The 12521-nt window shown below is 50.3% G+C and overlaps 1 protein-coding gene across 1 annotated transcript; it reads right to left on the bottom strand.

Annotated features, from left to right (window-relative positions):
• Window positions 1–1820: 1820 nt before the first annotated feature.
• Window positions 1821–12521, bottom strand: ASB13 (ankyrin repeat and SOCS box containing 13). The gene is made up of 6 exons (XM_059816645.1): window positions 12479–12521; window positions 8387–8574; window positions 7424–7574; window positions 5534–5668; window positions 3967–4158; window positions 1821–2200 (listed from the first exon to the last, which is right to left on the bottom strand). Exons 1-6 carry the CDS (start codon window positions 12519–12521, stop codon window positions 2073–2075), a joined length of 837 nt encoding a protein of 278 aa, XP_059672628.1. The 3' UTR covers window positions 1821–2072.

Genomic DNA, 12521 nt, shown 5'->3' with positions numbered 1-12521 from the left:
TTCAAATTTGAACCAAGCGGGAAGGGTTTCACCCCAGGTAAAGTTGTAACTTTAAGGTACAAAAGGTGCTCTTTCCTAAAACGTATTTATCTGTAAGGACATGCATGTTGAGCAGAGGAAGCTTTTCTTGAAAGATAGATACAATATAAAACCTTTATCCTATCAATCACAGGGATGAAGCCCAAAATAAACATCTCTAGGGCTTCCCTGATCTTCTTGGCAACTTCACATTTCTGATACTTTAAACTCAAATATCAGAATTATAAACAGACAATCCCGCAAAAAAGCAGGATCTCAAAATTTTTTTTCTGTCCTGTTCTATTTGATACTGCACAGCGAAAAAAAAAAACAACAAACCAACAAAGGGGTGCGGGGGGAATGAACCTAACCAAAAATTAAAAAACAAAGTGATTTGCTGGTCACCATTAAAGTGCATTCAGTTCCACCTCAGCTCTTTAACCCTGTGCTTATGCTATTTTCCCCCTCCCTCCCGAGGCTGAGCCCCACCGTGCTGGCTTGGGGAGCAGGAGATCTTGCAGGCAGCAGGCAAGTGAGCATCTGCTCTCAAGTGTTAGTTCACACCACGAAGGATGTTGAAAGCCCCGAGTTAGCTCGCTGCCACATTAGACAGCAGATTTCGTAACATTTGCTGCCGTTCAGAGGAGGAATTTGTTCTCATCACAGTGCTAAGACTTGCCATGGGGACATCAGGGAGCTCCACCCCCTTAGTACCACGTATCGTGTAGGTCACTGCCTTCAGACAACACGTAACGTCTCATCTGGAAGGCAGATGACAATTTTGGCTCTGCTCATACAAATGTCACCCTGGAGGTTTAAATCACCGAAGGACAAAGCTGCAGTCGCACCTGCTGAAGCCAAAGGATTCGAGCACAACACTCAGCAGCACGTGGCTCAGGGCTGGCTCCCGCTGCCAACCTCTGGAGAGGCTCCAGCATTGAGAGAGAAACTCAGAGGGGGAAAAAGGAAAATAAAAATCTCAAAACCCAAGGCAGAGCCCAGCCCTCCTACTGCCTTTCACATACACCACAGGGATCTGCTGCACAGCTACCCAAAGGACATGCCCTCACTGTACTTCAGGCACCACCGGGCAGCAGCTCTGCCACTTATTGCACGTAAAACCAACAGAGTGGCCACAGTTGCTCAGAGCAAGTGGAGGAATATTCTTTGGGACCAGCCATCTAGAGGGAAGCATCCTTGGACGTGCAGAGAGACCTGCTTCCTGCTTGGGCTTGACAATTAGACATGGTGATACCCTAGAGGTACACTACAGTAAGAGCTGGCTCACCTTCAGCGAGGAAGGAGCATGGGCAAAGTCAACCCTGATCTGGCAGCAGTTTGTCCTCACTGCTGGTGTTGAGCCAAAGCCCTCTGAAGTTCATGGAAAGTCGGTAACCGGTTGCAGTGCCTCTGATTAGTCCTGAGCTTGCTGGGGACTTAATTTGCCTCCAGCTAGAGCGCACAGGTCTCTCAAGCCTTGTCCCTTGGCATTAGGCAGTTGTCACTTGAGTTATTAACACAGAGGTGGGATCCTGCGCTCCCGCTGCAGAAACACAGACGTCCAGATCCAAGGGTATCACCTCTAAATCCCTTTGCAGTCAGCGGAGACAGGCGCTCCCGAGGCATCCTGTATCGTCCCAGCACGGGCATCTAAAACAGGACAGATGAATCATGCTCCAGAAGTATCTATTTCTCTTCACTGACTGCAAAGGGCGCCTGGTTAGATCATACAGAGATGCCTTTAGGCTAGAGAAAGGCAAAATTAGGCAAAATTAATCCCGCTCAAAGAGCGAGTGCTACAGCCTCGAACATAGTGACTGTCTAACAGATCACCCCAGGAGACGACAACTTCAAGCCAGTGCTACACCTTGCCTGAGCCTGTCTTTGCCCACGGAGAAGAGGAAGGGCTGTGAAGTGCTGCCTCGTAAATACTATTTACACCAGTTTGCTTAAATTAAAATTAGTTTCTTGGGGGGGAGGTAGAAGAGAAAGAGACAGATACTTCATACTGTGGGAGCTAAAGATACCATCCTTCCCGGCCACCTTCGTCCCTGTCAGTTGTAGGACAGGTACTGGATTAATCGCGGAGGAATATTTAGCTTGGCAATTTTCTCCAGTGCTCTCTGCCCGGCGGCTTTCCTCACTGTAACTCTGCAGAGCTGCGACAAACTCAGAGGCGTTTCTAAAATGAGAAAAGAGGATCCAAAGTTAAGGCTGCAGCTCAGCGGATGGCTGATCTTCCCGCAGAGCACAGACCTCCCAGGAGGGTGACGCCTGGCATCGCCCCCACCGTGATCACAAGCCTGGCTCTGCTTACAAGCACTCGACCTCCCACAGCACCCAGGCCCAAGGAAGGCACTGCAGAGCCATGGGCGTGCTCTCTCAAGGCTCATCCCAATGCAAATCCCACCAGAAATACTAAGCACAGCTGCAGCGCGCTTCTCCCAGCTCCCTTCCTCGCCTGCATCCCCCAAAGGCCAACGGTGCCCACTGGATCACCTGCTCTGATCCAGCGGGGCTATCCAAGACTTTCAGATTTCCCTTTGTGATGCTGTTTTAAGCCTCAGCAATGCCGTATGTAGGAACAAAACCTACTTCCAACACTTCTCTACGGCTCTGTTTCTCCACCTAAGGATTGCGTTAACCCTTTTCGATCAGCATGCTGCTGAGCGCTCCAATAAAATTCCCCAAACCCCTTCCAGACAGCCCCCAATCTGCAGCCCGCAGCCTCAACGCCGGGTGTTGATGCTTGTGCATGGACACAGAGTTACAATCGGGCACGTTGCTCTGGAAGTAGTCAGTCCTAAGAAGCTGCTATCCCTACGCCACAGGCTCTGCAATCATCAGCCTCCAAGATCTGCATCTGTCCTGGATCTAGTCCCAAATTTAATGATAGAAATCAAAAGGAAAAAAAATACTATTAAAGCTAGCACAGTACTGTTACTACCGTCTTCGTTGAAAAGCAACTACACGTGCAGTTCTGACAGCTGGGTTTAGTGGGCAGTAAACTCTGGTGAGATATAAGGAGTATTTATAGGCACATAAGATTCAATCTCCTCAGCCAGCTCAGCTGCAGCCAGACCAGCACACTTTGCTGCTCTCTAAGAAAAGAGAGCAATGAATAACTTGGAGGAGAGACTGCTACAGGGAGAAGGGAAGTCAGAGGGAGAAGGGGCTATAAGGTGCTCACCACACAAAGGATTGCAAAGCCAGAAAAAACTTTATTCTTCTATAAGGAAGAAATTTTTCTTTCTGTACAGAAGAACATTTTTATGACGAGGGTGGTGAGACAGTGGAACAGGTTGCCCAGAAAAGTTGTGGATGCCCCATCGTTGGAAGTGTTCAAGGTCAAGTTGGACGGGGCTTTGAGCAACCTGATCTAGTGGAAGATGTCCCTGCTCATGGCAGGGAGGTTGGACTAGATGGTCTTTAAAGGCCCCTTCCAACCCAAACCATTCTGTGATTCTATGATGTTAAGGATCATCTAGTGCAGCAGCAGTCTGCAAATGCTTGGAAGGTCTGTGAATTACTCCTCTAAGAGTAACAAGACAAAGATTGACTTAAAGCCATCCTCAAACCTCAGTCAAATGCCTCCTCCAAAATCAGACAGCCAGTGCAGCTAAAGTTTAACGCGTTCCCTGCCCCAAATAAAACTGGGCGTTTCCTTGACCTGACTTAATGCACCAAAGCATAAACGCTGATGTTGACACATGAGAGGGACCTGAATTCACTGAGGGCATGATTTGGACCATCTTACCACTGTCATTCCACCACAATTAAGCAGAGCTAGCCTACAGCCAGCTGGCGTACATTTGTCCCCAAGATCCCTATACCTTCACAGGAAGATGATCAGGGATCTACAGATCAAAGCAGCCTGAGAATCATGATGTGGTGCAATGGAGTTGGCAGTCACCGAATTCCTGGGGCAGGGGATCATATCTCACTTACTTTCGTAGAACTCGAAGCACTTTGCTGTGGGACTGCTGCTCCAGGTGTAATCCGACGGCTTCTTTCCTCGGTTGTCCCTTGCATAAATGTTTCCTCCAAATTCAATCAGCATCTCCACCAGATCTACGTTTTTCACTTTTGCTGCGTGGTGGAGGGCTGTCTCGTGAAGTTTAGCAGCATTCACATTTGCCCCTGAGGCCAGAAAGAAAAACAAACCTGTTCATGAAAGCCTCACTTGACCAAAACATAAGGAGTGGTTTGACTGGAGAAAAAAATGCTGTTAAAACACGCTTGAGCAGCTAGAACAAGATCCAAACAAAACAGCACAAACAGGAAACCAAACTGCTGAACAAGTTCTCGGTGCTGACAACGCATGAGTTTTCTTCTCTGGCCTTACGTTTTCCTTGCAGAGAAAGGATTTTAGTCCATGTTACTGGGTAAACAAGCTACTGAGTGTGAAGTTTAGAATTGCTTCCTGAATCTGTGCTGCCCAAAGCCAGCAAACAGCCATTCCCAGTCATCTCTAGGGAGTGCTCCCACTCAAGGCAAACAGTGACATCTTTGTTTACTATTTTAACAGAAATACCCCAGCCCCACGAGATGTTGCAGCTCACCATCAGACATTACTGCGGGATCAAGTCTTAGTTACAGATATTTTTGCTAAGAAAGTTTGGCTTTTATAAGCTGATAGCAAAAGGTCCTTCCAATCCCCCCACAACCGCTTGCATTTTATCAACTGACTTGTTCAGCAGAGGTGAGATGAACCTCACTGAATCCTAACAACTGACTTTTAGTTATGTGTAGCCACACTGAACTGCCCTTATAATTAATGAGGAGAAACAGGCATTTCTGGGGAATCAGTTAAAGGGTGCCCAAGCCAGGGAACTGGAGGGGCTGGGAGCAGGCTAGCTTAGATGTGTAATTTTTAGATAACTAATGTTCAGTGAAACAAATCCCCATCCCTGGGCCAAATCTCCTCCCGGTAAGCATGGGCAAAGACAAGAAGTCCAACTCCAAATGCCCCTGAAGTTAGCAGCAAGAAAACCGGGATGTGAAACCTGGAGCACAGAACATTGACTTGGACATCTAGCAAACTCATCTGGGCATAACACTAACCAGATCTCCTTGAGGTATGAAGTGACTTCATCTCCGGTTTTCTGTACAACATCAAACCCTACTATCTCCCCCTAATACCTACCCAAAACCATATGACTGTGCTACCAAAGCTGAACGCATGCCCAGCAGTTGATACCACTTTTGGTACTTGGGAAGAAGTTGAAACTTTGCTCTAGGGGGCTGAAGAGTTCAGAATTTTATTAAAATAAGAGAATGGGAATGTCACTGGGCACATCACAAACTGGATATTGACAGGCACACACTGAAAAAATGCTTTAGCATTAAGCTTTGCTCAGGTAAAGGCAAACCCATTCGCCTTTGTCATTCTATATTGTGCTGTGGATGAATAAGGTCTTCAACAAGCATGCCACTGCGGAACACCAAGAGAAATGCTGCGCACAGACACCACCGTCTCCTGCCCACGCCGAAGCAAAGCCTGTGGCTGCCATACCTGCCTTGAGCAACAACTTTGCACAGTCCAGATGCTCCCTGGCACAGGCCACGTGTAGGGGAGTCCCAAAATGGCAGTCGTGAGCCTCCAAGTTCGCACCGACGTCGATGAGGAGTTGCACGCACTCTGAGCTACCTTTAGAAAGGGAAGATCCGAGTCAAAAGAAAGAATCCAGCTCAAATGGGAGCATACAGCATGCTGAGATCAGCTTGACCCACAAACAGCCTGTTTAATATTTGGGGTGACGGCTGCGAAATAGAAAAGCTTGTGAGCCAACGCAATACAGTGTAGGATCGAGACTGAGACCAGGGCACAAGAAAAAGAGTCACATCCGCATGGCACTGAGCTAGAGCTAACAGGTCTCGCAGGGCGTCAGGTCAAACAAACCTGAATTCAAGGGTTTGCACTAAATTGCCTGCTGTTCATGGAGCTGGTTGTATTGCTGATCTTGCCCTGGGTGGATTAGATCACCTTCAAGACAGGACAAGAGGAAATGGCCTCAAGTTGCACCAGGGGAGATTCAGACTGAATATTAGGAAAAATTTCTTTACTGAGAGAGTGGTGACACATTGGAATAAACTGCCCAGGGAGGTGGTGGAGTCACCCTCCCTGGAGGTATTCAAGGAGCGTGTAGACGTGGCATTGTGGAACATGGTTTAATGGGCATGGTGGTGTTTTTTGGTTGATGGTTGGACTTGATGATCTTATAGGTCTTTTCCAACCTTAGTGACTCTGTGATTCTGTGAAGATCACTCCAGCTTTACTTTTTCCAGTGCTAATAATACGACTTAACAGAAAGCGGGCAGTCATCATCAAGCCTTGGGAAAAAGGCTTAACAAGAAAAAGCTAGGCAAGAGCTCACAGCTACATATTTAAGTAACTACCCATTTGTCAAAAATGCTGTCTCCCACAGCCTTCATAGTCAAAGGGAAACTCTGTCCAGGACAGCGTGTAACAAAAACAGTGAAGGGGAGGAGAGAGGAGGTATTACATCTTACAAAGAGGGAACTGAGGAGGCACAAAATGATTGAGAGGTTTGGTCATGATCGTCTAACGGGGACATTGCCGCTCTCACATCCAGGCTTTCCTGCTGTTGCGTCTGTGCAAGTGGAAGTTCAGGGGAGGAATGACACTTAAATACCTCTCTGCCGCTCCTGCCCGCCTCTGCTGCTGTCACAGCCACCCCTGATGTTTGCTCCTGCTCTGTAACCCAGATCCAAACATCCCGAAGAGGGCTGAGTAGAGGATGGAGGGAGCAGAGAGCAGCTGGCACGCACCAGCTGGGACATTATTTTGGCCCCCGCAGTTTTCTCTTATTCCCTGGACAGACCCTCCAGCTGGAAAAGGCAGTGAGAGGGACAAGGAGCAGTACAGGCAGCAGCACTGCCCAACAGTCCCTGACACCTTCTTCCCATCTGACTGCCTCCTCCAGCAGCTCCAAACAACCAGGAGGGGTCTGGGACCACCTGATTAAGACGGTCTCGTGTCTTAATCAGAGCAATTTATCCCATCTCAACTTGGATCAGAGAGAAAGGATGCAAACTCCTCTCTGCTTGCAAGAGCAAAGCTACTGGTTTGGCTTGAGGTTTTCTAATAGAGCATCAAGAAGCTGGTGCTTTATCTGCCTCACATCTTATCCTGTGTCCGTCACGTGGAATAAAAGCACCCAACGCAAGGGATGGCTTTATTCATCTGATACCACAGTGCTTTGCATTCTGCGTTCAAAGGGAGCCGTGCCCACGTAAGGCTGATATATTTGCAAGCTGTAATGGTCTGATGAGCAACAACAGCTTACGGTCAATTTAAGATACTTGGCAGCTGCTTTTCTTGCTGTTTTTTTTTTTTCCAAGCTGCAAATAACCGTGCAAAGATAAGACCACGTGGGCTTACCATTCATGCAGGCTTCGTGGAGAGGAGACGCTGTGTAAAGGGGAGGGTTCACCTTGGCCCCGTGGGACAGCAGCACTTTCACACACTCTATGCTACCCGAGGCACAGGCATCGCAGAGCGGAGTGCTGCCATCGATATTCCTGGCATCCACCTTCAAGGCAGAAAAAAAACGTTAGGTACCTGCAGGCTGCTGAGTGGCAGTACCCTCTTGCCTATGTTTTTACTTCTTTTAACTCTGGAAATACTCTGGACTCAGGAAAGAGTTGGTTGCTACCGCCAGCAACCTGGCTCGCACTGTTCCCATCACTCTCAGTGCGCAGATGTACATTAACGTCACGAGTTTAGGCTGTTATCTCCAGCGTTATATTTTTCTACCGCTTTCCTGCTGAAGGTTACAAGCCTTGCGGCGGAGTAACACAATGCAACTCCTCTCTGCTTTACTGCAAAGCCCAGCTTCATCAGCAGACTCAGCCAAGCTGGCTGACTTCGCACTGACAAAGACTAGGGAGCGCAAACGTGCTCCACTTCACCAGCTTTGCTCTGAGGACAGCTGTCTTCAGCGTGTGAGAAGTCACAAGCCCTTGAAGACAGTTGTCGCCAGCTACATCCAGAGACTCCGTTTGGCTGGTTTTTGTTTCTGTAATAAAATTAAAGGAATAGAAGAAAAGAAAGAATAAATATAAATCCCCTCTGGAAGCTACATGTCCCCTGCTCCCCGTCTGGCCCCTTGAGTCATCCCAGTTAGCTTTAGATACTTGAGTCATCTAAATTAGATTTCTAGTCACCCCGGGCTCTGTCGATAATCAGTGAAGAGAGAGAGGGAGAGACAGAAATACTTCCAGGTGCTTCCCAGAAAGCCCAGGGTGATGAAGAGCCAAAAGCTAGATGGGGAGAATCCAGATCTCAGAAATAACTTCAGACATCAAGACGACGTTCCCGGCTGGATCAGACCCGAATACACACCTGGGCCCCTGCAGCCAGCAGGAGCTTGACACACTGCGTTTGCCCTCGCAGGCTCGCCTCGTGCAACGGGGTGATAGAGTCATAGGTGACCGCATTGACGCAGGCTCCACTTTCTATCAGCTGCTGCAGCTGCAGGATTTCTCCCCGCCTGGCTGCTTCATGAACTGGTGTTCGATCGGCCCAGAAGCCTAGAGAGGAAAGAATGAATAAGTAAGTAAATAAATAAAATCACACATGCAGAGCAAATGAGTTTCTGTGCTGGAGAAAAGCAGACGGAGAACAGGGGCTGGCAGCTAGAAGAGAGAGCTGGGAATGAGAAGCTTATTCCTCAGTCGGTATGGGATTTTAAATTGGATGCTTTGCGTTTGTGGGCTCCCCATGGACTGCTGTCCTCTCAGGGACTGTTCCTAAAGCTGGGTTCCTTACCGTTTCTGAAACGCTTCGCTGTACTTGCTTGAAACTTTATCCATGTACAAACCCCAGCAGCATCCGTTAGGTCCAGATTCATCCCAGCGAGCTCTTAACTAGGGTTAGGAGCACTGTCCTTCCTGGCTCCATCTAAAAATCACTGGAAACAGGACACCTCCAGAAAGCAACTCAGCCCAGCTAAAAATTATCTTCCAGAAAAGCCAAGAGAGCTTCGTCACCTAAGTTTCTAGCTTCGACGCTTTCACTGAGCGTCTACACTTAAATGGGGCAAGTCTGGGCTTAGCTTCCAAGCATTAACTGACAATATCATCTCCTTGCAGGTGAGTTTTGCTTTCAGGGAAGCGACGAGTGAAGAACAGCCCCATGCATTTTCATGCAACCTTCAGCAAGATAAATGCATCCTCTCTGTAAGAACACGGGCCTCGGTACCCTGCGAAAGCAAGGTTTATAGGAGCAGTAAGGTACTGTCTGCATACAGGTCAATACTAACAACTGTCGGCAAAACAGACCTCACAGCTATAGTTCCTCCTCTTTGAATACATCTCCATAAGACCCCCGTTTCAAAGTAGGCACTCACATCTGTGGAGTGGGAGAAAAAGGATGATTTGCCTTATTTTTAAAAAAATAAACACCCTGTCATGTATTTCAGTTGGACTGACCATCCCTCTCTCCATCCCTAAACACAGCGTTTTTTTATCAGCATAAAGCAGTAAATGCCAACACAAGCCAGTGGTTGTGAAAGATGGAGCAGACCCGAAGAATAACACGATGCTGAGGCATATGGTGGACTGAAACCACCCCCTGAAAGGGATTCACAAGTACTAGCATTTTCACAGCACACAGTATGTGCAGGCTTTTTTATTTCCTTGTTAGATCCTCCTTCCCTTTGCCTATATCGCTGGGCAGGGTGTTTTTCATTCACTGGAGCTTCTCCAGTGGTGGTTTATGTCAAGAGAAGTGAGAAGTCCAACAGAGGATAAAGCCCTTGAATTGCCAGCCACCGAGAAGCATCACTTCGTCACCAACAGGACCGGGAAGAAGAACAAGCCTCAGCAGCATTTCTTTAAAGACCTATCATATATTCCAAAAAACACAAACCTGCAAACCGCAGGCTCCTCAAATTTCTTCTCTCCTACTGCACAGTTCCTTATGTGGCAGGCTCACGTGAGAGATAACATCATCAGTCCCCATGGTTGGGGCTCCCACAACCCCAGCCAGCTGCACCCGGGGTTACGGAGTACGAGGGAAGGCCGCAGCCAGGGCCAGACCTCCTAAATTTGCGGCACAGCATCGCTCAAGACTTACGGCTCTGCCTCACCAGCTGAAGCGCAACGCAGGGGAACACGGCCGGTTCCCAATGCAACTAGAGAGCATCCCTACCAGGGGAAACAGCCACGCAGAACAGCCTTGCACCCACTGCGGTCTTTGCGGCGGTCCAGCCGCAGGGCAGGCTGCCGGGCTTGGCCTGATGTTCCAGCCCGCTGTGCCCCATCCCAGGGGCCCGATTTCTCGGCAGCTGTGCAAGCCGCTCTGTCACCTCCGGCCCTGCGGAGGGAACCGGGCAGGCAGCTGCTGGTGGGAAGCCGGCTTTGGGCCCCGCTGTGTGTTGAATGGCTCCCACCCACCATCTCCCTCCAAGCAGGGAGCCATCCCCTCTCCTCCAGCTCCCCAAAACCACCTCTTTGCATCACACATGCACGTTCGTTCGTGGAGGAACAATGATAATTCCCCATGCCCAGAAGCAGGGGCTCTCCCAAGAGCATCCTCACCTTCCTCTTATCCCTCTCCTTGGGAAAGGCCACCCGCGCCCCAAACCATCCTCCTCACCCCCAAACCATCCTGCCCACCCCAAAACCATCCTGCCCACCCCAAAACCATCCTGTCCATTCCCAAACCATCCTGCCCACCCCCAAAACCATCCTGCCCACCCCAAAACCATCCTGTCCAACCCCAAACCATCCTGTCCATTCCCAAACCATCCTGCCCACCCCAAAACCATTCTGCCCACACCAAAACCATCCTGCCCACCCCCAAAACCATCCTGCCCACCCCAAAACCATCCTGTCCATCCCCAAACCATCCTGCCCACCCCCAAAACCATCCTGCCCACCCCCAAACCATCCTGCCCACCCCCAAAACCATCCTGCCCACCCCCAAAACCATTCTGCCCACCCCCAAAACCATCCTGCCCACCCCAAAACCATCCTGTCCATCCCCAAACCATCCTGCCCACCCCAAAACCATCCTGTCCATCCCCAAACCATCCTGCCCACCCCCAAAACCATCCTGCCCACCCCAAAACCATCCTGTCCATCCCCAAACCATCCTGCCCACCCCCAAAACCATCCTGCCCACCCCCAAAACCATCCTGTCCATCCCCAAACCATCCTGCCCACCCCCAAAACCATCCTGTCCAACCCCAAACCATCCTGTCCATCCCCAAACCATCCTGCCCACCCCAAAACCATCCTGTCCATCCCCAAACCATCCTGCCCACCCCCAAAACCATCCTGCCCACCCCAAAACCATCCTGCCCACCCCCAAAACCATCCTGCCCACCCCCAAAACCATTCTGCCCACCCCCAAAACCATCCTGCCCACCCCAAAACCATCCTGTCCATCCCCAAACCATCCTGCCCACCCCAAAACCATCCTGTCCATCCCCAAACCATCCTGCCCACCCCCAAAACCATCCTGCCCACCCCAAAACCATCCTGTCCATCCCCAAAACCATCCTGCCCACCCCAAAACCATCCTGTCCATCCCCAAACCATCCTGTCCATCCCCAAAACCATCCTGTCCATCCCCAAACCATCCTCCTCACCCCCAAACCATCCTGCCCACCCCCAAAACCATCCTGTCCATCCCCAAACCATCCTGTCCATCCCCAAACCATCCTGCCCACCCCAAAACCATCCTGTCCATCCCCAAAACAATCCTGCCCACCCCAAAACCGTCCTGCCCACCCCCAAAACCATCCTGTCCATCCCCAAACCATCCTGTCCATCCCCAAAACCATCCTGCCCACCCCCAAACCATCCTGCCCACCCCCAAAACCATCCTGCCCACCCCCAAACCATCCTGTCCATCCCCAAACCATCCTGTCCATCCCCAAAACCATTCTGCCCGCCCCAAAACCATCCTGTCCATCCCCAAACCATCCTGTCCATCCTCAAACCATCCTGTCCATCCCCAAAACAATCCTGCCCACCCCAAAACCATCCTGCCCACCCCCAAAACCATCCTGTCCATCCCCAAACCATCCTGTCCATCCCCAAAACCATCCTGCCCACCCCCAAACCATCCTGCCCACCCCCAAAACCATCCTGCCCACCCCCAAACCATCCTGTCCATCCCCAAACCATCCTGTCCATCCCCAAAACCATTCTGCCCGCCCCAAAACCATCCTGTCCATCCCCAAAACCATCCTGTCCATCCTCAAACCATCCTGTCCATCCCCAAAACAATCCTGCCCACCCCAAAACCATCCTGTCCATCCCCAAACCATCCTGTCCATCCCCAAACCACCCTGCCCACCCCCAAAACACGACGCTAACACCGGCCCCGCAGCTAAACGCCTCCGCCTCTCCCCGGAGCAGATCAACCCAACCCCTCCACGCACATAAACCCCACCACCCCACGACCCCGCCGCTCCCCACGCACTGATCTCGCCCCGCAGGGAGCCGCTGCTCGCGGGGCCCTCCAT

Source organism: Gavia stellata, chromosome 4, assembly GCF_030936135.1.
Source record: "Gavia stellata isolate bGavSte3 chromosome 4, bGavSte3.hap2, whole genome shotgun sequence".
Classification (NCBI taxonomy): domain Eukaryota; kingdom Metazoa; phylum Chordata; class Aves; order Gaviiformes; family Gaviidae; genus Gavia; species Gavia stellata.
Note: the sequence above shows the minus strand (reverse complement) of the source record. Positions and strands in the feature narration are given on the sequence as shown.

Bases quoted from the DNA above. Each gene is read 5' to 3' on its own strand.
- ASB13 (XM_059816645.1), bottom strand. From the start codon at position 12,521: ATGGAGGGCCCCGCGAGCAGCGGCTCCCTGCGGGGCGAGATCA. The intron at 5,669-7,423 runs GTAAGCCCACGT...CCCTTTCTAAAG, and splicing joins CCACGAAGCCTGCATGAATG to GTAGCTCAGAGTGCGTGCAA. The intron at 2,201-3,966 runs GTAAGTGAGATA...TTCTCATTTTAG, and splicing joins GTGCTTCGAGTTCTACGAAA to AAACGCCTCTGAGTTTGTCG.